The sequence below is a fragment of the Schistocerca serialis genome, chromosome 5 (genome assembly GCF_023864345.2).
Source record: "Schistocerca serialis cubense isolate TAMUIC-IGC-003099 chromosome 5, iqSchSeri2.2, whole genome shotgun sequence".
NCBI classification, from domain to species: domain Eukaryota; kingdom Metazoa; phylum Arthropoda; class Insecta; order Orthoptera; family Acrididae; genus Schistocerca; species Schistocerca serialis.
Window position 1 is genome coordinate 481450075 of NC_064642.1, and position 26608 is coordinate 481476682.

Consider the following 26608-nt stretch of genomic DNA (forward strand, 5'->3'; position numbering starts at 1 on the left):
AGAAAAGGCGATGTTGGTAAGACGGATCCAGATGGCCCAGGCTGTGAATCAGCCATTGAAGTGAAGTATGTTGTGTTGGGCAATATGTTCAGTAACTGGGTGGTCCAACTGTGTCTCAGCCACAGTTTATCGGTCGCCATTCGTGCGGACAGATGGATTCTTAATTGTCAAGGTCACATTGAAAGTAGCACAGTGGTTGCATCTCATTTGTAGATCACATGGCTTCTTCCACAGGTAGTCCTGCCTTCAATGGGATGGGTCTTGCATGTATATCTATTAAAGGGATATGATCCATGAAGCCAGGTGGAGTAGGGATGGACAAAAGTACTGCATAGTTTTGGTGGATGTCAAATATCATTATGTGGGGTGCGGGGTGGGATGTATAGTGGGCAGGACATTCCTCATTTCAGGGTGGCACGAGAGGTGGTGAAAAACATGGTGGAGAATATGATTTAAGTTGCTTCAGTTATGGGTGGTGTTGAGTCAGGAGAGGAGTGCTGCTTTGTGACTGGATGATGAATATGTGGGAGGGTGTAGATGACTGGAGAGACAAGGTACCAGAAATCTGTTTCTGTCCATTATAGGGAGGGTAATTTGGTAATATGGAGAGAACTGCTCATCACTACAGGTGCGACAACCACAGGTGGATAGGCTATGTGGAAGGGACTTCTTGGTATGGATTGGGCAACAGCTGTCGAAGTGAAGGTGTTGCTGGTAGCTGGTAGGTTTGATATGGATAGAGATGCTGATGTAGCCATTCGTGAGGTGGAGGTCAGCATTGAGGAAGATCAGTTGTTGGTTTGAGGAGGCCCAAGTGAAGCAAATGGGGTAGAAGGTGCTGAGGTTCAGGAAAAGTGTGGATAGGGTGTCCTCAACCTCGGTAGAGATCATGAAGATGTCATCAGTGGATCTGAGCCAGGTGTGCGGCCATTTAGATGAATCCGTCCTAACCACCAGAATCTAAAAACCATAAACAGCTTGGTGTAGTATGGTGTTTGCATGCCGGTTGCTGTACCAGGGAGTTGTTTGTAGATGATCCTTTCAAAGAAGAAGGAATTGTGGGCGAGTATATAGTTGGTCATGGTGACCAGCAAGAAGGTTGCAGGTTTGAAGTCAGTCGGGCCTTGGGAAAGGTAATGTTCAATAGCAGCAAGGCCATGGACATTGGGGATGTCAGTGTAGAGGGAGATGGTATCAACAGGGATGAGCAGGGTGCCGTATGTTAAAGGAACAAGAACTGTGGAGGGAATCGTAGGTGTCTTTTACTAAGAGGTTAGGTTATGGGTAATAGGTTCAAGGAGTTGGTTCACGAGTGTAGAAGTTCACTCAATGGGGGCACGGTAACTAGCCACAATGGAGCGTCTTGGGTGGCTGGTTTTATGGACATAAGGAAGCATATAGATGGTAGGAGTGTGGGGGTGAGGAGAGAGGTAGTCTCAGGGGAAAGGTTGTAGGATGGATCTAGGGATTTGAGGAGGGACTAGAGATCCTGTTGGATTTCTGAATTGGGCTTACTGTGGTAGTTTTTGTAGGTGGATGAATCTGACAGCTGGCAAATCCCTCTGCCAGGAAATCCCTGTGGTTCAGAACCATGGTGGTCAAGCCTTTGTCAGCAGTTTGTGGATGATGGATTGCAGTTCTTTTATGCAGATGTAAGGCTGGTTTCTATGTTGAGGGATTTGGGGAATGATGGTGGGCAAGATTTGAGGGTAAGAAACTCTGAAAGGTGATTTGTAGGCAGCAGGGATGGATCACAGTTGGGTGAAGGAGTGAACAGATTCAGGCAGGGACCAGTACTGGTTTTAGGTTGAGTGCGATTGGAAACTTTGGTGGTGAACAAATATTTCCACTGTATGGACTGCAAGAAAGAGAGAACATCTTTAACAAGTCTAGAACAATTTAATTTGGCAGTAGGGCAAGAGGTGAGATCATTGGAATAGACTGATACTCGCCACATCTGAACCTGATCAAACACATCTGGGATGTGACTGAACGTGGCTTCAGAGCTCGTTGCCTCCCTTTCCTGGAATTTATGGGAATTAGGTGACTAGTGTGCAGATGTGGTGGAAACTTCATCCAGCGATCTACCAAGGCCTTTTTGCTTCCGTGCCACAACGTTTCACTACTGTTATCCGTGCCAAAGGTGGAGATACTGGCTATTAGGAAGGTGGTCATAATGTTCTGCCTGATCAGTGTAGATTGCTACTTACTGTAAAAAATGACACTTCAAGTTGCAGACAGGCAACGTTAAGACACTTGCACATTAGCTTTTGGTCACAGCCTTCATCATAAAACACACACACACACACACACACACACACACACACACACACACCAGAATGGCAATCTGGTCCCAGCTGCCAGAGATGGCACTCATGTGTGTATGAGACATGCTTGCTTGTGTGAATGTATGTGTGGGGGTGGGTGAGTGGTTTTTTAGTTGAATGCTAATGTGTAAGTGTCTTTTAATTGTGCCTGTCTGCAACCTAATGTGTCATCAGTATGGTAAGTAGCAATCTATGTTTTCTTTACATTGTTAAATTATAATGATAGATAATCATATGAGAACATTTATACGGAGTTATTAGAAGACTTAACTGTATAGCTCATTGCTTGAAAATACTTAGTCATCACTCTCATCCTGGGGGTATCAGCGCAGTGGTAGTGCAGCATCAGTGCAGTAGCGAGTCGCATGTTTAGCTTTCATATTTGTTTTGTAGTTTGATTCTTAATTTCTTTCTGAGTGTTTGTGCGCTTGCATATTTAATTACATAAAATCCTTGTGTATTCTCTTATTTGAGAGGAGTTATATTCCTTATTGATAGCTGTAGAGTATAAATTTGCAGAGTCATTAGCTATTAGCAGTAGGATGGATAGGGTGTGTGTGTGTGTGTGTGTGTGTGTGTGTGTGTGTGTGTGTGTGTGTGTGTGTGTGCGTGTGTGTGCGCGCGCGCGCACTGTGTGCGGGCGCAGGAGGAACTGGCCGCGGTTCGCGAGCAGCTGAGCATGCTGTTGGCCACGGTCAGCTGCCTTCAGGCTGTTGCCTCGAGGTGCAGCGACGGCGGAGGGTCTGGCGCGCCGCTTGAGACGCCCCTGGTGTCGCTTGCTGCGTCCGCTGACTCAGCCACCGAGGCACTTTCTAGTGTACCCAGCGCGTTGGGGCTGCCCTCACCTCAGAGTGAGTGGCGGACTGCAATGCGTTCGCGTCGCTCGAGGCAGAGGGTCAATGTGGAGGCTGTCCGGCTGGCCTCGCCCGTTCAGCCTGTCAGTGGGCTGGTGGCCACTCCTTCAGCAGGGCCTGAGCAGGCACACGGGGGCAAAGGCTTGCTGGTTATTGGGAGCTCCAACGTTAGGCGGGTGATGGAGCTCCTTAGGGAAATAGCATACGGGGCTGGAAAGAATTCCAACGTGCACTCGGTCTGTCTGCCGGGGGGGTCTCATCCAAGATGTGGAGGTGGCCTTGCCTGCGGCTATCGAGTGTACGGGGTGCAGTCGTCTGTAAGTAGTTGCTGGCATTGGCACCAATGATGCCTGTCGCTTGGGTTCTGAGGCGATCCTCAGTTCATACAGGCGGCTGTTGGATTTGGTGAATACCGTTGGCCAAGCCCGCAGGGTGCAAGCAGAGCTCTCTATTTGTAGCATCATTCCCAGAGTGGATCGGGGTCCTTTGGTTTGGAGCCGAGTGGAGGATCTAAACCAGAGCCTTCGTCGACTCTGTGACGGTCTTGGCTGCAGATTTTTAGACTTGTGCTATTGGGTGGGGAATTGTAGGATGCCCCTAGATAGGTCAGGGCTGCACTACACAAAGGAAGCGGCTACTCGGATAGCAGAGTACTTGTGGCGTGCACATGGGTTTTTTTTTATGCTAGGCAATAGTGCGAGGTGTTCTGATGAACACTCGCCAGTCGACATGCAGGCAGGGAAATCAGGACACGCTCAGTGTAAAGACACTTCAGCTGTCAAGATGTTGTTGTTGTTGTTGTTGTTGTTGTTGTCTTCAGTCCAGAGACTGGTTTGATGCAGCTCTCCATGCTACTCTATCCTGTGCAAGCTTCATCATCGCCCAGTACTTACTGCAACCTACATCCTTCTGAATCTGCTTAGTGTATTCATCTCTTGGTCTCCCTCTACGATTTTACCCTCCACACTGCCCTCCAATGTTAAATTTGTGATCCCCTGATGCCTCAGAACATGTCCTACCAACCGATCCCTTCTTCTTGTCGAGTTGTGCCACAAACTCCTCTTCTCCCCAATTCTATTCAATACCTCCTCATTAGTTATGTGATCTACCCATCTAATCTTCAGTATTCTTCTGTAGCACCACATTTCGAAAGCTTCTATTCTCTTCTTGTCCAAACTATTTATTGTCCATGTTTCGCTTCCATACATGGCTACACCCCATACAAATACTTTCAGAAACGACTTCCTGACACTTAAATCTATACAGGATGTTAACAAATTTCTCTTCTTCAGAAATGCTTTCTGTGCCATTGCCAGTCTACATTTTATATCCTCTCTACTTCTATCATCATCAGTTATTTTGCTCCCCAAATAGCAATACTCATTTACTACTTTAAGTGTCTCAAATCCTCATCTAATTCCCTCAGCATCATCAGACTTAATTCGACTACATTCCATTATCCTCGTTTTGCTTTTGTTGATGTTCATCTTATATCCGCCTTTCAAGACACTGTCCATTTCGTTCAGCTGCTCTTCCAGGTCCTTTGCTGTCTCTCACAGAATTACAATGTCATTGGCGAACATCAAAGTTTTTATTTCTTCTCCATGGATTTTAATACCTACTACGAATTTTTCTTTTGTTTCCTTTACTGCTTGCTCAATATACAGATTGAATAACATCGGGGATAAGCTACAACCTTGTCTCCCTCCCTTCCGAACCACTGCTTCCCTTTAGTGCCCCTCGACTCTTATAACTGTCATCTGGTTTCTGTACAAATTGTAAATAGCCTTTCGCTCCCTATATTTTACCTCTGCCATCTTTAGAATTTGGAAGAGATTATTCCAGTCAACATTGTCAAAAGCTTTCTCTAAGTCTACAAATGCTAGAAACGTAGGTTTGCCTTTCCTTAATCTATTTTCTAAGATAAGTCATAGCGTCAGTATTGCCTCACGTGTTCCAACATTTCTACGGAATCCAAACTGATCTTCCCCGAGGTCAGCTTCTACTAGTTTTCTCATTCGTCTGTAAAGAATTTGCGTTAGTATTTTGCAGCTGTGACTTATTAAACTGATAGTTCGGTAATTTTCACATGTGTCAACACCTGGTTTCTTTGGGATTGGAATTATTATATTCTTCTTGAGGTCTGAGGGTATTTCGCCTGTCTCGTACATCTTGCTCACCAGATGGTAGAGTTTTGTCAGGACTGGCTCTCCCAAGGCCGTCAGTAGTTCTAATGGAATGTTGTCTACTCCCGGGGACTTGTTTCGATTCAGGTCTTTCTATCAAGATATTAGCAGTAAATTTTCAGAGTGTTCAGAATAAAGTTCCTGAATGTACTGCCCTCCAGGAAGTGTGTGGCGTGCAAATTATTCTCTGAACTGAGATCTGGCTGAACCCTGAGATAGGAAGTTCTGAAATATTTAGTGAGAGTTGGAACATGTATCGGAAAGACAGATTAGACACCGTAGGAAGTGGTGTCTTCATTGCAGTTGACAAAAATATTGTGTCTACTGAGGTTGAAGTAGAGTGTGATAGTGAAGTTATCTGGACACGTTTAACAGGGCTAGGAGAAATAAAGTTAATTGTTGGGTGTTATTACTGGCCACCAGGTTCCACCGTGACAGTTCTAGAATCATTCAAGGGGAGTCTACACTCTATATCGCAGAAATACCCAGATCATGCTATATTAGTCGGAGGCGACTTCAACCTACCTAGTATAGACTGGGATGTCTATGGATTCATTACAGGTGGTACAGACAAGCTGTCGTGTGAATTACTTTTGAACACATTATCTGAAAACTGTCTTGAGCAGCTAAATCGACAGCCAGTGCGTAATGGAAATATTTTAGATCTGGTAGCCACGAACAGACCAGACCTCATCGACGGTGTCAGTGTTGAGACAGGGATTAGTGATCATGATGTTGTCATTACGACTGTGGCTACAAATGTTAAAGATTCGGTCAAGAAGGCTAGGAGAGTATTCTTACTAGAAAGAGCGGATAAGCAGTTGTTAGCATCCCATTTAGTAAATGAATCGACTTCATTTCCTTCCAGTACGATGGACGTGGAAGAGTTATGGGCAAAATTTAAACACATTGTAAATCACGCATTGGACAAGTATGTGCTGAAAAAGTGGGTTACGGATGGAAAAGACCCACCGCGGTTTAACAGCGTAATTTGGAGGACGCTCAGGAAGCAAAGACAGTTGCACTCGCGGTACAAGAAAGATCGGGAGAATGAGGACAGGCAAAAGTTAGTAGAGATTTGTGCTGCTGTAAAAAGAGTGATGCGCGAAGCATTCAACCACTACCACCATCATACCTTAGCAAAAGATCTTGCTGAAAACCCAAGGAAATTCCGGCCTTACGTAAAATCAGTAAGCGGGTCTAAGTCTTCCATCCAGTCACTCACTGACCAGTCTGGCCTGGCAACGGAAGACAGCAAAACGAAAGCTGAAATTTTAAATTTAGCATTTGAGAAATCTTTCACGCAGGAGGATCGTACAAACATACCGACATTTGAGTCTCGTACAGATTCCCGTATGGAGGACATAGTGATAGACATCCCTGGGGTTGTGAAGCAGCTGAATGGGTTGACAATAAATAAATCGCTAGGTCCTGATGGGATTCCAATTTGGTTTTACAGAGAGTACTCTACTGCATTGGCTCCTTACTTAGCTTGCATTTATCGTGAATCTCTTGCCCAAGTAAAGTCCCGAGCAACTGGAATAAAGCGCAGGTGACGCCTGTATATAATAAAGGTAGAAGGACGGATCCTCAAAATTACAGACCAATATCCTTAACATCGGTTTGTTGCAGGATTCTCGAACATATTCTCAGTTAGAATATAATGGATTTCCTCGAGACAGAGAAGTTGCTGTCCATGCATCAGCACGGCTTTAGAAAGCATTGCTCCTGCGAAACGCAACTCACCATTTTTTCACATGATATCTTGCGAACCATGGATGAAGGGTATGAGACGAATGCCATATTCCTTGACTTCCGGAAAGCGTTTGACGCGGTGCCCCACTGCAGACTCCTAACTAAGGTATGAGCATATGGGATTGGTTCCCAAGTATGTGAGTGGCTCGAAGACTTCTTAAGTAATAGAACCCAGTACGTTGTCCTCAATGGTGAGTGTTCATCGGAGGTGAGGGTATCATCTGGAGTGCCCCAGGGAAATGTGGTAGGTCCACTGTAGTTTTCTATATACATAAATGATCTTTTGGATAGGGTGGATAGCAATGTGCGGCTGTTTGCTGATGATGCTGTGGTGTACGGGAAGGTGTTGTCGTTGAGTGACTGTAGGAGGATACAAGATGACTTGGACAGGATTTGTGATTGGTGTAAAGAATGGCAGCTAACTCTAAATATAGATAAATGTAAATTAATGCAGATCAATAGGAAAAAGAATCCTGTAATGTTTGAATACTCCATTAGTAGTGTAGCGCTTGACACAGTCACGTTGATTAAATATGTGGGCGTAACATTGCAGAGCGATATGAAGTGGGACAAGCATGTAATGGCAGTTGTGGGGAAGGCAGATAGTCGTCTTCAGTTCATTGGTTGAATTTTGGGAAGATGTGGTTCATCTGTAAAGGAGACCGCTTATAAAACACTAACACGACCTATTCTTAAGTACTGCTTGAGCATTTGGGATCCCTATCAGGTCGGATTGAGGGAGGACATAGAAGCAATTCAGAGGTGGGCTGCTAGATTTGTTACTGGTAGGTTTGATCATCACGCGAGTGTTATGGAAATGCTTCAGGAACTCTGGTGGGAGTCTCTGGAGGAAAGGAGGCGTTCTTTTCATGAATCGCTACTGAGGAAATTTAGAGAACCAGCATTTGAGGCTGACTGCAGTACAATTTTACTGCCGCCAACTTACATTTCGCGGAAAGACCACAAAGATGAGATAAGAGAGATTAGGGCTCGTACAGAGGAATATAGGCAGTCATTTTTCCCTCGTTCTGTTCGGGAATGGAACAGGCAGAGAAGATGCTAGTTGTGGTACGAGGTATCTTCCGCCACGCACCGTACGGTGGATTGCGGAGTACATATGTAGATGTAGATGTAGAAACATGTTGGTTTTAATGGCAAGAAAGATCAATAATGAACAGGAGGGACGTAACCTAAGAGGGACAGAACATCAGCATTTTTCTTCTTTTCAATGAGTATGAGTCCATTGTATTTTAATTGCAGAATAAGAACTGGGTTTTGATGCCCTCATTTCCTGAGACTTATTTTTTGCCAGGTGTTAGGATTTGACATCTAGCAGACGAATAAAGATTGTGGGTTGTCAGAAGTGACCGTCCAACTGCATACATTCCTCAGGTTGACAACCAGATGCATTCGGAACATCAGTCACAAATTTCCCACAATGCTTTGAACATGTGCCTCACATTGTTCACCTATTTTGTCAAAACATTTAAGAGTACAGTGGCAGTCAGGTCCTACATTCTTTTTATCTTCAGTTTCTCCAGAACAAGCTTCATATTCTTTGAGTGTATTACACCTCTTCCATTAAAACTTCTGCTGTGGGGTGTATCTCATCATTTTGTGAGAAGACCTCGTCATCTGTTCTTCACCCCTTCACGACAGGTATCCAAGTTAGGTCTCTGTGAGGTTGCTCTGTGTATCTACCAGTGAACATATTTTGGGGTTGTCGGGTCCCATCGATGATGTGCAAGGTTTTCTTGGTCAAGTGAGTGTCTTCCATTTGTGCTATACGACCATAGAATTTCATATGCCTGTTCCTTGCAAATCAGGTGAACTGCTTAGTCAGGAAATACAGTTCCTCTGAGCCATTATGCATCCAGATACTATCTTGAATTTGGCATCAAAATATTTTTCTTGGTATTTTTCTTTGATGTTGGTAGTTAATGATATCTCTGTAGCATTGAATGCTTATGTAAGAATGACTGTGTAGTAGTGATGTAGTTTGACTTTGATGGACATCAATTTCTTGTTGTACATATTCTAGAGAACTGTCCAGGCTTTATGCAATTTTTCTGAACTTTCTTACGATCTACTCTTCTGTTGATAGTGCTGCCAATAATTTCACTTAGATACCTGAAGTCCTTCACCAGTGTGATTTTGCCATACTTTGTTACATGATTGCCAAGTTTGGCTCATGGAGTCTATGCATTGTGTGTGTGTGTGTGTGTGTGTGTGTGTGTGTGTGTGTGTTTTTGTAAGAGATTTGGAGTCTGGTCTCGTGGCAATCTCGTAAAGCTTCACAATGGTGTGTCTGGTTTCCTTGGGATTTCGGGAAATTATTGCTGGGTCGTCAGCAAAGACAAGGATTTTCATCTTTATTGGTTTATCTTTTGTTGCCGTACTTACTCCAAGCATTTGTTTCTCTCAAGTGTTGATGATCATCGTGAGTACTAGAGGGAACAGGAGTGAAGACAGCTCATCACTCTTTCTTACCCCAGTTCTAATTTGAAAAGCTTCAGAGATTTCACCCATAAATTTTACTTTAGAGAATGTGTTTGTCAAGATCTGTTTGATTAATATAGTTGTTTAGTTACCCACTCTGTATTCATGAAGTACATTATACGAGATGATGCAGTCAACCAAGTTGTAGGCTTTTTTGAAGTTTGCAAAAGTGACAACTGTGTAGTTTGACTTTCATTGTTGCAGTATGATTTTAATGTTCCAGATCTGTTCTGCTGGAAGCCTGCCTGATATTCACGTATCAAATGTTGTGTCTGTTGCCCCAATCTGGTAAGCAGGGTACATAAGAAAATTTTGTAGGCTATTGGTAGAAGTGAAATACCTTGGCAATTGTTTGGATCCATCTCATCCCCGTTTTTGTGTAGTGGATGGATCAAAGCATTTTTCCAATCTGCTGGTGTGATGCATTTTCCCATTAATTGGCAACAATTGCTTTTAGTTTGTCAATCAAGACTCTACTGCTGATCTTGAGCATTTCTGTGATATTACCATCTTCCCTGGCGCTTTGTTGTTTTTGAGATGTAAGATGATGGTTCATATTTACTCATGTATAGGTAGAAAACTGTTTCGATTTGGTGCAGTTAAATGAAATTCGGGTCTTCTGTAGGTTGCTCACAGTTGTGCAGTTTCTTGAAGTACTGCTCCAGGATTTCACAGTTGGTCCGTGTATTTGTCTCCAAGTGTCCCATCAGGGCATCAAAAAGAAAGACTAGGTGTCTTGTAGCTTAGTTCTTCCCTCAGTGTCTTGTAAATAAAAAAAAAAAATTAAAAAAAAGTATGTTGTTCCTTTCGAAATTATTATCAATTTCCCCTAATCTTTTGAGATGATGTACCCATTTAATAAACCTGATTGGTTTCTCTGTTTAAAAAAAGCCAGTTCTCTGGAGTTTTGTGCCTATGACAAGTCTTTGAGGCTCAGATAAGAGATTGTATGGCTCTGTTGCTATCTGAGGTCCACCATCTGTGTTTCCATTTCTGTGGTGGTTGAGCAAGTTTTCTTGCTGATGCAGGGTTTAAAGACATTCATTCCATGTTTGTATGTTGGGCTGGAGTGATTGTACAAACTCCTCTGCATCTTATTTTAGGTATTCCGGGGCTTTTTATGGAAGAGCTTAGACTTTTGGCAACTCTTTCTGTTTTGTATGAAAGAGATTTTGATCTGAGAGAGATAATGGTCAGACTCCACAAAACACTTGATGTACCTTCATATTCATGATTTCCGGATAGAATTTTCTGGTTACCTCCATATGACCAATTTGATATTCCCCTATGTGATTTCCGGGTTGTCATATTCCATGGTGCAAACATTGCTTGGAGTTTTGCCATTTCACATATATTGATTAGACGATGTCCATTGGTATTTATCTTTTTTGCTTGCTGAGAAATTCTCTGTGTCTGCGCTCACATTCTCTGCCGATTTGTGCATTGAAATCTTTAAGAAAGGCCTTGACCTGGTGTTGAGGGATCTTAGTGAGTGCCCATTCAAGTTTTGACCAGAATTTCTCAACTATGTTCTTATCAGGGTCATTGTTAACCGGGGCATGTGCGATTACAAATATATAGGCTTTGCTGGCATATGTATAGAGAGACGTTCTGAGGGTGAGGTGAAATGTATCACAGAATGATTGATACTGTTGTGCACTAGAAAAGCAGATCCCAATGTATGTAAATTACTATTTTAAAGTGAGGTTGTAGTTTTTTCTCGTGTTTCTTGTAAAGTATGTATGTGGATTCTGAATTTGTAGCAGGAGTCCATCAGCATCTTCAGTTCACCTATTTTGGTCAGTGTCTGTACATTGGGGTACCAATGAAATGCTTTCTTTTGGGTTTGAGGAATTCTGGCAAGTTCTGACCCAGCAAGTAGTCGTGGTCCCCCAGCAACTGAAAAAACAGGTTTGCCTTCGCTCTTGTCAGCTTGGGGCGAGGGTAGCTACATTGTTGCATGTGTTTCCTGATGTCAAGTTTGCGGCTGATTCCAGTTGGTGGGTCTGAGCCCAGGTACAGTGAGTCACACATTGGATTTAAATCGCCCTCGTTTTAAGGGTAGTTAGTCCATGTGGCAGCTGATGTTTTGCTGTTATTGACAGATGTCTCTTGGTGTTCTAGTTTTTTATCCTGCTTTATTCAGGCTTGGGGTGGGCACCACAACCACCGAGCTATTCAGTCAACCCAGTAATTGCTACAGACAGAATTACTTTTGTTGTTGCTGTTGTTGTTACATGTATGAATATAAATGAAGAAATATGCATATACACGTCATCAAGCGTTCAACAGCATCCATTTGTAGTCTTACCCTCCCACACATCACCAGTAGTGTTTCAGTCTCTTCAAAAAAATTAATTGCTTTGTTTCAAATGCTTAGAGAGGAGTAAGATGTACAAATAATTTTGTTACTTATCTTCATTTTCTCGTTGTTGGCTGCAGTTCGTTGCGTCAAGGGATAGTTTCTTGAGGTTGAAATTTTGACTTTGGTTGAAATTTTGACTTTGTGGGTTCCAGTTTGCATGATAATTGATGAAGTAACGTCTGTTTCAATGACTCTTTTATTATACCCATTCTTCTATGTCAAACTGTCTTTGCAATTTCCACTTTAGAACATAAATTCACATTGTTATTGCCAATCCGATTCCATCAGAGGCACGCCCACTACTACTAACTCATTCTGCCATGCTAACAATATTCCAGAGAGTTTACAAACTTTCTTAACTAAAGAAGAATCTTCACCAAGTTATATCATTATTTTGAAAATGAGTCCAGAAATAAATTTAATAAATATTGTCAGATTGTGGAATTAATAATAGGAATTTTAAGTATGCTATATATTTCATAATTTCCAGTGTTTCTAAAATAAGAGTAATTTTAACCACACATACAGAGTTAGTACATATCAATTGTAACAAATTAATTTCTTTTTATACATTTTAGCCTTAAATATAATGCATATGAAATTCTACAAGATTCGAAAATATCCCTACTATCGACTGTTTCTGTATATATATAAAAAAAGGTAATGTTTGAGGAGGGTGTCCCATTACACATTCAGTAACAACCTCGTATTTCATGCATTCAGGAAAATAATGGTATGTACATGGAGTTACCATTATGTTCGTGAAACATATTAAATACAACAGATTTCCAAATTTGCGTTACTCTGACTGATTGGGAATGTACTCAGGATCCTGATGAGAGGCAACACAATTACTAAAAACATCTTTGTTTTCTTACGACACATCAAATGTTAGTGAAATCTCTGAAAATGTACACAAGTCCCCCTTGGTGCCAGCCATTTTACCTGTTGCTTGCCATTATGTTCCCATGGCTGGCTGCTGTTAACAATGAAGTATTGCCTGACACCTCTTGAGTGAGTGATATTAGAACTTTTTCCTGCTTTATTATCTTCTGCTGATAATAGGTAGTGCTGATTGCCCTATAACTCAAAATACATGGCAGTAGTACTTATCATTGTGTTTCCCTGGGCCACTCAATTTTCAACAAAATTACAAATGAAGAATTGGATGCAATTTAAACTCTTATAAAGACCAACATTAACACAGTCCAGTGACTCAGAGAAAACACTGTCATGCCAATGAAATATTCCCTCTGTTCTTAATGCAGTTCTTTTAATGGATGTGGTCAACTGGAAACACACCCTTTATCTCATATTTTGATGTAATCCTCATAATCTGACTTTTTTTGTAAAATTAATTAATGAAACTAAATCATAAGTTCAATTGAACACATTGCCGTAAGATTATCTTGTGCTGTGTAGATATGTACAGTCAGATTTGATTTTTTTAAAAATTTGGCAACAACCTAGAGCAGTACCGATTGACTGACTGAAAAAATTATAGAATTAACCATTGTTTGATTTTAACTTTTAGTTTTTGTAAGTAATAAGAGCTGCATGTCAAGCAGACCATTTTAATAGCAATTCTTCTTCATTATTCTTAACAGATACATTACCTCATTCAGTTACACTTAATGTACAGTTCTAAGTGGACTTTATAACCAGAAAATTTATACATTATTCATTTAGTCTCTTCACATGTTGCAAGTATGTGAAGAACAGGATTTTAGTAATTACTTGAGAGTTATCAACCTCATGAAAGCTAAGACACCATAATACTACTTGTAATATAAAATCAGTTCTGCTTCTCCCTTTGTTATAACCATTTCAGACAATATCCTTTTTCTTATGCATGATATTCTGGTTCCTTTGTAAACCAAGGCTTTTTTGATATGTGATTGGTGCCATACTTTGCCCTCTCATAAACTTCATGTCCCATAAACTTCAGCTTCTCCACGAGGTCATGAATATGACCATGCCTTCCATGCAGTCAAACATTGATCCCATGTTTCACTTCTGCTTCGCCAGTGGTGTCACTTCTGTAGTAATACTTAACGTTAGAATGAAAAGAATCGTGTTTATTGCCACTAATGTTCCGCTTATTAGCTGCTGACCAAGAATTCTTTTTCTGAAGAACATTGAGACAAGTAAATATATATATCAGAATTGGTACTGTATTCTGTTCATCATAAGAATAAACCTGATGTAAACATTACATCATGTTTTCCTCCGTGTTTGCTTGAATCTCATTGGATTTTGTTCACATAGACTGAGCAATAATGCAGGACAGCACTTTTACCGAAACATTAAACTTGGACAGCACTGGTCCAACTAACCTGCAATGATGTGAGCAGTTGCAGTTCAGACATAAAAAGAGACGAGCAAAGAAACAATATAGCTTTGAATGTCTTTTATTTTTTTAAGGAGAGTGAAATGATATTAGGATAAACTCCAACACTACCAGATGCTTCTTAACATAGTACTCTAATTACAAACAAGAGTGATGAAAATTTCTAACATAAACATAAGGTAATTTTTCTGAGTGAGCTGTATGTAATGCAAAAGCATACTGCAGGGATTTCACCATATAGTTGAATACTGAAGCCACTGAAGGTATTAATTACAGTCAGTCGTCTGGTAATCTCTTGGCTCCTTCCTTATCCGGATTCGGGAAATACATTTCGGTTCTAGATGTCACACTTGCTATATTAATAATGAGCCTATCAACAACAAAATCCACAAACCAACCAGGCGCTGCATTTTCTCTTCTTTTATGATGAGCCGTTCTATATACCACCAGCATTCGGCAGTTGTAGTGTTACCTTTATTATCTTCTCCTCATTAGCTATTGAAACAACCTCGCTTTGTAATGTATTTCTATTATATTGCTCCAATGTCTTTAAATGTAGTATCGGATTCTGAGCGTGTGTGTGTACTGCTTGGATCTCTTGCGTGTGACTTGAAGAAAATCCAAAGTTTGTTCAATGTGTCAACACGAAATTGTGATCTCCAGCAGTCGAATTTTGGTGGCGTCTACCGGGGTATAAATGGTCAATGAGGGCACAGGAAACACCTCACTGCCTACGACAGGTGATGAGCTTGTCTTTTACACCAACCTGAAGACCTGCCGGCTTCCACAACACCATACACTTCAAAGCATATTGACACTATGTAAATATTGCTTGATCAGTGTTCCATCACGTTGGTTTCTTCTTTGCATTTTCAGCTCCATTTATATGAATCATGTGCTACATGCACAAGTCCTTTGCAGCTCATTAACATCTACTTAAAATACATTTCTTGATATAGTAAGTACATAAATATACAAATCTTTGCAATTAATCATTACATGAGATAGTTACATTGTTGTCATATAGCACATTTTTGTTACACTTGCAAAATTTGAAGATAATTGTGGCAACTCGCTAGAATATTCAACTTAAAATTCATCTTGCCTCCTGGAATAAAATTTACACATATTTCAAGCTTCAAGACAGCCCTCTGTAGGATGATAGGTTCATGGGATGGTTGCTAACTACTTCATAAATACTAGTAAAGTCATCCCCTACAGTGGACTACACAAAATAAAATATGATAAATAAAATACATGTTAACTTAATATAACGTAAAAGTTCGTATACCTAATACCGTTTCTAAGTGTGGTGTCCCCACTATTGCTGTTTCTAAGAGTGGTACCCCTCTATTACCATTTCTAAGAGTGGTGCCCCTCTAAATATCTTAGGATCCTACAAGTATGTACATCAGTGTGGTAAGTGTATGTTTATATATATATAAAGATGATGTGACTTACCAAATGAAAGTGCTGGCAGGTCGACAGACACACAAACAAACACAAACATACACACAAAATTCAAGCTTTCGCAACAAACTGTTGCCTCATCAGGAAAGAGGGAAGGAGAGGGAAGGACAAAAGGATGTGGGTTTTAAGGGAGAGGGTAAGGAGTCATTCCAATCCCGGGAGCGGAAAGACTTACCTTAGGGGGGAAAAAAAGGAAAAAACGACGGGTATACACTCACGCGCACACACACACACACACATATCCATCCACACATATGAACTATATATAGTTCAAGTCAATCATGTTCCTATAAAGTTTGTGTAGTTCATCTCCTTCCTTTCATGAGTATCAAGCAATATAAATAAATGTTTTACTAAATAAATAAATCTTCTTAGATAATTGCTGCTGCATTCCATGCTGTATATCCATTCTGTATTTACCTTGTGGTACCTGTAAAATTCTATTCATAAATAAATATTTGTGTATGTCTCTCCATACTGTCAGATAATCACGAATTATATACTGTCAAATATTTCATCAACATGTATAAATTTTTCTAAGGGAGGGATGAGAGTATGAGCCGCAACAGAGGACTGACGTTTTGTTTTCTCCATATTCTCCTTTCTATTTAATGGTGCATCAGTTCAGTTCAGTAGATGAGCTTTAATTATGTCATTAGGTGACTGCTAAATATGTTCTCTTAAATAATTCTTCCAATCTGAAGTGTCAAGCCTACATAACTCCAAAAATTTCATTACAAGTTCCCATTAGATTAGTGTTAAAAGTGTTATAGATTTAAATCTTCTGGTATATTTCCAACAGTGGCTGCTGTAAATAATTCTTTCCACATAAATCTATACTTTCACCTTTAGTTATAAGAATATATAAGACACCACATAAGTTATTATCTCAGGCATACCAATCTTTCAGTAAATAATATTCTTTCCACTACTTTCATTCTGTATTCCATGAGTACATGTGATATAGCGTTCAAATCTAGTTTCTCTCCTCCCAACATATTCTCAATTACTCATAACATTCTCACCTATCCATTACTCATTCTTCACAAAATAACATATACTTATTCCTCAGCATTATATATATATTCTCATTTATGTTTTGGTTGCCTGTTATGGGTTTTGGTATCACTGACGAACTTGGTATTACATTTTCTTTAAGTTTACGTACCTCTTTCTGAATATTATCTGTTTCTCCCTTTACTTGTTCCTTGCTGCTCCCCACTTAGCTGCTCTTCCACGTAACAAATTTGTAACATATCAAATTTTATCGGCTTCTAACCAATGTCTCGGGAAAATACCATCAAAAGAGCGGATGAAAACAATCGGATGCACCTTGTCTTTCTCATCACATGAAAATGTCTGAAAATATATATATATATATATATATATATATATATATATATATATATATATATATATATAAAAAACAAAGATGAGGTGACTTACCGAACAAAAACGCTGGCAGGTCGATAGACACACAAACAAACACAAACATACACACAAAATTCAAGCTTTCGCAACAAATTGTTGCCTCATCAGGAAAGAGGGAAGGAGAGGGGAAGACGAAAGGAAGTGGGTTTTAAAGGAGAGGGTAAGGAGTCATTCCAATCCCGGGATTATATTCCATATTACCATATCTCGGGATTGGAATGACTCCTTACCCTCTCCTTTAAAACCCACTTCCTTTCGTCTTCCCCTCTCCTTCCCTCTTTCCTGATGAGGCAACAATTTGTTGCGAAAGCTTGAATTTTGTGTGTATGTTTGTGTTTGTTTGTGTGTCTATCGACCTGCCAGCGTTTTTGTTCGGTAAGTCACCTCATCTTTGTTTTTATATATAATTTTTTCCCACGTGGAATGTTTCCTTCCATTATATATATATATATATATATATATAAAAACAAAGATGAGGTGACTTACCGAACAAAAGCGCTGGCAGGTCGATAGACACGCTGGAAGTATCACTTTGCCACGAAGAAAAAAAATTGTTTGTGTGTCTATCGACCTGCCAGCGCTTTTGTTCGGTAAGTCACCTCATCTTTGTTTTTATATATAATTTTTCCCACGTGGAATGTTTCCTTCCATTATATATATATATATATATATATATATATATATATATATATATATATATATATATATATATATATATATATATATATATATATATATATATATATCCTCTTATTCATCACCACTTACTTTTTACTTCAACAACAACAACAATAATAATACCCTTTTCTCATCTTATATTCCATTTACCTCTCTCCATATTACTATTTATCCTCTTATTAAACTAAAATTACATTCACTCATCTCATTCAGTCACTCACATCACTCATATCAACATTACTATTATCACATGCCTCCTAAAGAAAATAATTCTGTTCAGTTCTCTGCCTCCTCTAATGTGTATATGCCTCCTCTAATGTATATACGCCTCAATAGCAACTCCTCTTATAACCAAATATCTTATTAACTATTGGATGGTTCACATTGCTTTCTAGACTTACCCGCATTCATTAGATTGTAAGTATCTGTATAACTTAAATGTAGGCTCATCATAACTGTATATCATATTAATTATCTTCTCCGTTTTACTGGTACTATTAAAATCTACATCCTGATATAATTCTTTTTCTATTTTCTTACTGTCATCATATCGGAGAAAATAAATCGTCGGTTCCGTTGCGCTCTGCTCCCTATCGACCGTAACTCGAGCGCTTAGCTCGGTCGTCGTCCGTTTTCCGGCAAATTCGGTTGTTGCTGCGGGTTGGGTTCATTGCCCAACTCAATAATATTAACATTTCTGTCGCGCGTCACCCAAGTATCAGCTGTTTGGTTGTTGACATTACCTCGCGTCACATTGGGAGTTCTGTTAGGTACGAATTGAGGGTTGCTGTATTGCATGTGTCGTGGCGGTGGTCCATTGTGATTTCCCCATATATTATTTCGCCCGTGACTGTAACTGGTATTGTCATTACTGTTATTCCTGCAATACATGTTTGGATGTTGTTTCTCTGAAAATATCCTGGATGGTACCTGTTATCCTCTCTTTTTTGATCTCTATGATTTCGGTTCCTTCTTCTGTTGTTGTTATTTTGAATATAACTTATTGTTCTGATTGTAATTACTGTTCGGATAACCATTATAGTAATAATTACTGTTTCCTTGCCAATGCTGCGAGTTGTTTCTCCTAATATTGAATGGATTTGTCCCAGTGTAGTGCGAATTGTTTCTTTGAGTGTTTTGTTGTGGTGTCGGAGGCGGATTCCAATAGCCTCTGTCATTTCTGTTGTGCGTACGCGAATTGCTTGGATGGATTGGATACAATTGTTTGAAATTCCTGATCTCATCTCTGTAAACAACATCTATCTCATCAACATAACTGAAAAAAATTCTTTATGTTGTCCTCGGACACTCCTATTAATTTATCACAGTAAGGAAATGGTAAGTGGCTTTTAAGTGTTCTAATTACGTCTGGTAAATCTGCTGGTTTTGTCCTGCTGGTTTTGTCCAATATAATGTTTTGTCTAGGGAGCGTTCAAAGTATTGACGTAAAGTCTCTTTCTTCGGGTTGTAAATTTCTGGATTGTATACTTCTCGTTTTAAACTTTGCTGTTCTGTTATCGACCAGAATTCCTCAAGAAATGCTCGTTCAAGCTGTTCAAATGTTAAACATCGTCTTTTCATTGCTGCTCCCCACTTAGCTGCTCTTCCACGTAACAAATTTGTAACATATCAAATTTTATCGGCTTCTAACCAATGTCTCGGGAAAATACCATCAAAAGAGCGGATGAAAACAATCGGATGCACTTTGTCTTTCTCATCACATGAAAATGTCTGAAAGTATCCATGTCGTACTAATGTTTCATCAGCTACTCCCGATGGTATTATGGGTCCTGCATTTTGTGTCAAACTGTGCATAGTATGTGGTGATGTCTGATAGTAATTTTGATCTTGTGGTAGCATTGAAAATGGTTCATTGGGATTTGCATCACTCATTGGTAATTCTATTTTCTGCTGTGTGCTGGGTCTAGCATTATTCGGATTCTCATTTATGTTTTGGTTGCCTGTTATGGGTTTTGGTATCACTGACGAACTTGGTATTACATTTTCTTTAAGTTTACGTACCTCTTTCTGAATATTATCTGTTTCTCCCTTTACTTGTTCCTTTGTCTTATCTAAAATGATCTGTGTCATTGTCTCAAACTTCTCATCTAAATAATCATCATATAATTTGCATTCATGTACAAGTTTTTCTGCTAGAGTTGTGTCATTCTTTAAAGATGCTACAACTGCTCTGTCTTCAAGTTTTTCTAACTTTTCCTGTAAGGATTTCTGCTCCAATGTTACATCATTTAATCTGTCTGAAAGGTCTGTAATAGTCAGGTCTAAGTGTTCTTACTTTGTTTTGAATTGTGTGACTGTCGTAATTCGTCAACTTGGGTACTGGTTTTCTGTTGTTCAAAAACTACTGTTAACAATTTCTCATTACATCGTTGTAAGTCAGTTTTTGTCGTGTCACTGAATTCCACAAATACCTTTTCTTGTCTCGTAACCTTGTCTGATAAGTCAGTAAATTTCCTTCCAAGACTACTGGTGGTTTCTGTCAAGTCGGCAATTTGTCTCCATTGTTTTTCAAAATTTTGTTTTATGTCCCGTGTCAGTTCATCGAATTTAGTGTCAAATTTCCCAATGTCACGTTTTAAATTGCCATGTAAAGCATCAAATCTTTTGTCTAAAGTGTCAAATTTTCTGTTTTGGTCACCAAGTAACTTCAGAATCTGGTTGAGCATGTCAGAGTCCTGTGTCTTAGTTTCGTCATTTTTTCGTGTTTGATTGATGTCAGGTTCTGAAGTTGACGTTGTCAATGTCACGTTTTGTCGCGTAGTACTCACTCTCCATTCGCCTGTATATCTGTTTAAATATAGGGGTTGTTGTCTTAATTGATCCGGTAAAATTATGTCTTGAACATCCTCACAATTAAGTTCAATATTCATTTGACTGTCGGACATGTTTTGCAATGTGTCACTTTCACTAAGCTTGTCCGCGGAAACAATTTCTACGCGTCTAGCGTCCATCTTGCGATTTTCGTAATTAATTGCAAATAAAATTTTCCAATGGTAAAAAAAAAATTTAAATATGATATGTTGAAATCTGAAATTTCTCTTATGGAAATGGATATTTCTATATGATTTCTAATTATAAATTGAATTATTAAAGTGGTACTGAAATTTCACTCTCACAAATAAATGACTGTGAATATGCTCTTCACTTATCATTTGCAATAATAGTAGTAAATCGATTTTAACTACAATTTGAAAAAATAATTTCGAAATAAATGGATCGGAATAAAGGAAGTACAGATGGCTGCTTGAAACTGGAAAAAATGTAAATTTCTGTACTCACCATTTTTTTTTTTTTTTTTTTTTTTTTTTTTTTTTTTCCCCCCAGTCTTATGTTGCAAATGTAGCGTCAAATATACAATTTTCAATCCAAAATTTTTCTTTCGCATCCGTGCAAATTATTTTACGGAACGTTATCCTTTCCCTTTTTTTTTTACCAAATTAATTTCCTCAACATGAAAATGAAAATTAACACGAATTAATAACAGGGAAAACAATATTGTTGTAAATTTCATGCACGTAACATTACAATTGAAATGAATGAGACTTAGTCCAAATTCAGTTTCTGATGCTATTAAGTGGTTAAAATTAGATAAAATGTCCAAAATTTATAATAACTGCACTTGTATCAAATCCGAAGATTGTCACCAGGACGCCAATTGTGGTGTTACCTTTTATTATCTTCTCCTCATTAGCTATTGAAACAACCTCGCTTTGTAATGTGATTTTAATTTTCACCCAAATGCACATTCAACACAGCGCGGAAAAATACACGTCTTTCGTATCAAGACAAGAGAGAGAGTCCTCCATTAGTTCTTAAAAACAAAAACCTACGCAAAAAAAAAAAAAAAAAAATTATAAAATCGGTCGCTGGCGCAGCGCGCTTCTGCGTGCGCGATCGTAAATTATAAGTTTGCGGAAGTCAAGTACCATTACACAGTGACATGTGAAAAAGCTGCGCACGTTAGTTCCAGTACATCTGGCAACTTAATAGTCTTGTTACTTCCCAGGCCAAATCCCGCAACTTGGCTCCAGATCAGTTCTGTTGGGTTCATATTGTAGTGGTACAGTATCAAAAGAAAAAATATAGAATTTGTATGATGTGCTCGATGCTGTGAAAATGATTGTTATTCACGTTTCTACATACTCACGCACCTCTGTGGTATAAAAAAATGGTCATAGTCCAAATAAAGAGAATTTGGTTTTTCATTTTTGCCTTAAAAATAAAATTGTTATGTTTTCTTAATTTAAGTAACTTTTATGAAAAGTCTTTCATGAAACATCGATAATTAAGATGAGAAAAAACTGTATTTAGTTAACATTCCACTACACTACTGACTGCGCTATACGTATGATTGTTGTGTATGTATCAACTGAAATACACACAGTGACTAGGAAAACTTCAAAGCTGATTATCTCCATAAATTTACGGAAAACATTAAGAACAGCCTATTTCTCGGCACTTTTTAACTTATTCCACACGTGTGTTTCACTATGAATCATAAAGCAGCCTCAGCCATTTTCATTCTGCGCATTAACAGCACTACAATCAGGGCGAGGCTGTGACTGTACACTGGTTTTAAAATAAAAACTACGTAGTTAAAGAGAGATTAAGAAAAGGAATATTTACCTGTGAGGCTATGTGTATAATATAGCTATTGTAATTAGGAGGGACTCAGGCACAAATAAGGACATTGTAAATAGATTTGTGCAAAAATAACAAGCTGGATAAGGAATCAACTATGGATCCTTTCTGTGATCTGTCTTTTTGTTGCAGGGCACTGGGCTCAGATACAGGTGGCTCTGTGCGCAATCCTGCGGCATACTGTGGCATTGTAGGTTTTAAACCTACATATGGTTCGCTGTCGAGGTATGGTCTCATACCTCTTGTAAATTCAATGGATGTGCCAGGCATACTTACCAGAACAGTTGATGATGCAGTAACAATGTTTAGTAAGTGTAATATGATTTTCTGTATATATTTACTAGCATTTATAGCTAAGGTATTAGTGATCCATGTCTGATGTGTGTGTGTGTGTGTGTGTGTGTGTGTGTGTGTGTGTGTGTGTCAGTTGAGTACTTCTGTTGGCCCTTCGCATAATATCTGGCTGAGGTATGTTGATTTCAGTAGCATATGAGGTCTTTGTTGAAGCAAAGCGAAAGTATTTGTCGCTTCATCAACAGATGTAAGTTATTCATTCACTCCCATATCATTAGTGACCCTCCATGTATACTTTTATTATACTTCATACCTCCTCCATCACAGCCACTGTGCTTCTTTCCTTTAATTGTAGTTGCCTCATCTCTAAACTTCTTCACCCACCTGCACAAATTTTTCTTGTCAACTGCATCATCTTTGTTCACACTCTGTAGTCTTCTTAGATGTCAGAAAGATGACTCTGTACCCATGCTAACATATAAATGATGGCCTGTTGCTTCTGCTTAGAATTCTTTATTAATCTGCGAAGAGAAAATAATTCTGAAATGACTGTATAGAGACAAAAATTTAATAGTAATGGAATACGAGTATTCGAGACTAGGACAAATAAGAGAAGTAAAAATAGTACCAGATGGACTGGGGGGGGGGGGGGGGGGGGTTGGAATGAAATGGAAAGTGTTATTTCATTGTAACAGATGTAACAGCTGAACAATTGACATTGAAGTATTGCCATAAAAAACACACAGTCCTGAACCTGAACAATATACAGCAAAGGTTTGATGATACAAGTGTGATGATTTGCCACTAAACAAAAGAATAGGAAGTGTTATGGACTTAACAAAACCTTCACTTTTCATGGAATAATCCAGAAGTGCTTTAGTAGTGTTTGGACAGATCGCAATTCAGTCATTGCAAAGACTGGATTTAGGACTCGTGTAGGTGGTTTTATAAGTGGTTGAAGGTGGATTTATATGAGGAAGAGATCTGTAAACACCTGAAGGCTTCCGATATAATTTTAAACTGAAGAAACTTTCCAGGAGCAGTTGTGGAGTGTGGCCATAGTTCATTAGTTATGAAATGTCAGTTTTAGCTAAAGAATTTGCAGGAAGCTCAGAAATTATGAAAATGGTGTCTGAATACACTGATACAGCCAGAGGTTGTTGAGAGTTTCAAAGGAACTATTAGGCAATAATTGACTTACATAGGCAAAACAAATAAACAGAAGGTGAATGGGTAGCTTTGAGCGACAATTTACTGAAACCTGCCTAGGAACAACTAGGAAAAAAAGACAAGTCTCACTAGAATCCTTGAGTAATGCATGAGATATTAAATTTAATTTATGAAAGGGGAGGATGTAGACATACAGTAAATGAAACAGGCAAAAGATTATGCAGATGTCTAAAAAAAATAAGATTGACATGAGGAGCAGAATTATGAAATTTGAATGGCTAGAGGAGAAATGTGAAACTGTAGGTGCAAGCCTGACTGTAGGGAAAGTAAAAAACCTTTGGTGGAAAAATCAGTAAGTGTGTGAACATTTAAAGATTTTAGATGAGAGGCCAGTACTAAGCAAAGAAGGGAAGGCTTGGAAGATGGAACTAAATTACAGAATAACTGTAGAAAGGAGAGACTTCAAGACAGTTTTGTAGAAAGGGAAGAGGAAGTGGATGGCGATGAGAAGAAGATGCGGTAGTAAGGGAAGGAAGAGAGGTATTGGCTGGGGAAAATCAAAGAGGAGTGTTGGATCACTACTGAACAGAGGGGTAAAGAAGCCTAGTGTTAAGATTCAAGCTGTCAGTGCAATCAGCTGTAGCCGAACACTAATTCAGTTGTGAGCATGAAATGAAATGTGAAGGTACCAGTGTCATGGTACAAGTGGCAAATTTCAGAAATAGTGTAGTAAAGGATGCAATCGGAATTTGTGTCTGGATAATTTAATCAAAACTGGCAGAAACTGGAGATTGAGTAAAGCATGGATTCAGCTCTCACTTTACATAAATCACATACAAAAACTTCTCTCTCTCTCTCTCTCTCTCTCTCTCTCTCTCTCTCTCTCTCTCACACACACACACACACACACACACACACACACACACACACACACACACACACACACAGCTTCGATATCAGTGCCTTCAAGACATTTTAGCGACGAGCTTTACGTTTTGACATTTTCCTGTGGTGATTTAAGATTCCCTTTGGCTGATCGTCTAATGATGTATGAAATAAACACTAGTGGGGATACGCATAAAGTCCTGTACATAGTTTGCTTGGAATGCAGACTGAGCAGCAAAGAATTTGCGGTGAATATTATATGGGCAAATGGTTTAAGTAATGAAGAGTTACTGAATTGAGTCAATGACAAAAGAAATTTATGATATAACTTGGCTAAAACAAGTTCTATTGAGGCAATACATCTTGAGGCATTGATAGAGTGCTACTCACAATAACAATGACTTGTTGAGCTGATGACAGGCACAATGAAAGATCTGTTACACGTCTAGCTCTCAGCCAAAGGCTTCTTCAGAAAAGAAAACACAAACATTCACACAAGCAAGCACACCTGTGCACACTTGATCACTATCACATGCAGCCCAGACCAGACTGCAACTGTTATCTTGAGCATCAATCTGAAGTGGGGCAGGAAAGGGGGAGTGATAGCAGAGTATGGTGGGGAGACGAACGCTGCTTGGCAGAGTGTGCAGGGACTAGATTGAGACATGACAAGACTGGCTGGCATAGCATCAGTTGGCTGGGGGGCAGGGAGTGTTGCTTGGGGGGGGGGGGGGGGGGAGGAGGTAGGAGGTGAGGAACAGGGAAGGGGAAAAACGGGCAGGTGTGTAGTTTCGGGAATGGAGAAAAAGTTGTAAAGATAACTTCCACCTGCACAGTTCAGAAAAGCTGTTGGTGAAGAGGAGGATTTAGATGGCCCAGTTTGGGAAGCAGCCAGTGAAATAAACAATGTTATGTTTAGCTGCTTGTTGTGCCACAGGGTGGTCTACTATGCTCTCTCCTGCAGTTTGGCAATGGCTGTTCATCCTGTTGGACAGCTGGTTGGCAGTCATACCAATGTAAAAGGGCTGCGTAATGATTGCAGCAGAGCTGGTATATGACACAGCTGCTTACACTGGTGGCCCAGCCTCTGTTGAGTTAGGATATGCCTGTGACAGGGCTGGAATAGGAAGGGTATTGGACAGGTCTTGGACCTAGGTCTTGCACAGGGATATGATCCCTGTGGCAAGCATTTGTGTTTGGGAGTGGCATAGGGATGGATTATGATGTTTTGGAGGGATTGGGTGGGCAGAGAACACTATTTTAGGGGGAGTGGGAAGAATCTTGGGTAGAATGTCCCTTACTTCGGTGCATGATGATAGGTAATCAAAGCCATGATAAAGGATGCGGGTCAACTGTTAAAGTCTGGGGTAATACTGGGCGACTAAGGAGCACTTCTTCATATGCCTTATTTCTGATTGCTAATGTCCTCACCTCTTTATTGGTGTAAAATTTGAGGGTAAAAAAAATTAATCGCAAAAATGATACCACATCCCTCAATACTTGGTTATGAGAACCCTTTATGGAATTTATTTCTTCTTGGAATTCTCATAAAAACAAGGCCCTTCTCATTAGACGGATATGTAATAGTGTGCTTTCCATCAGGAGTGCTAAAGCTTTATGGTCAATACAGATAATGATAGTGGATCCCCAAATTAACTTTTGGAATTTTTGTATGCTCCCAG

General features: G+C 39.5%; 1 protein-coding gene across 1 annotated transcript in view; it reads left to right on the forward strand.

Moving 5' to 3' along the window:
- Positions 1-26608, forward strand: part of LOC126481113 (glutamyl-tRNA(Gln) amidotransferase subunit A, mitochondrial) — a 154408-nt gene that overhangs the window by 51242 nt on the left and 76558 nt on the right. Inside the window, exon 5 of the mRNA XM_050104646.1 lies at positions 22710-22885. Within this exon, the coding sequence (XP_049960603.1) occupies positions 22710-22885 (176 nt within the window). The remainder of the gene's footprint in view (positions 1-22709; positions 22886-26608) is intronic.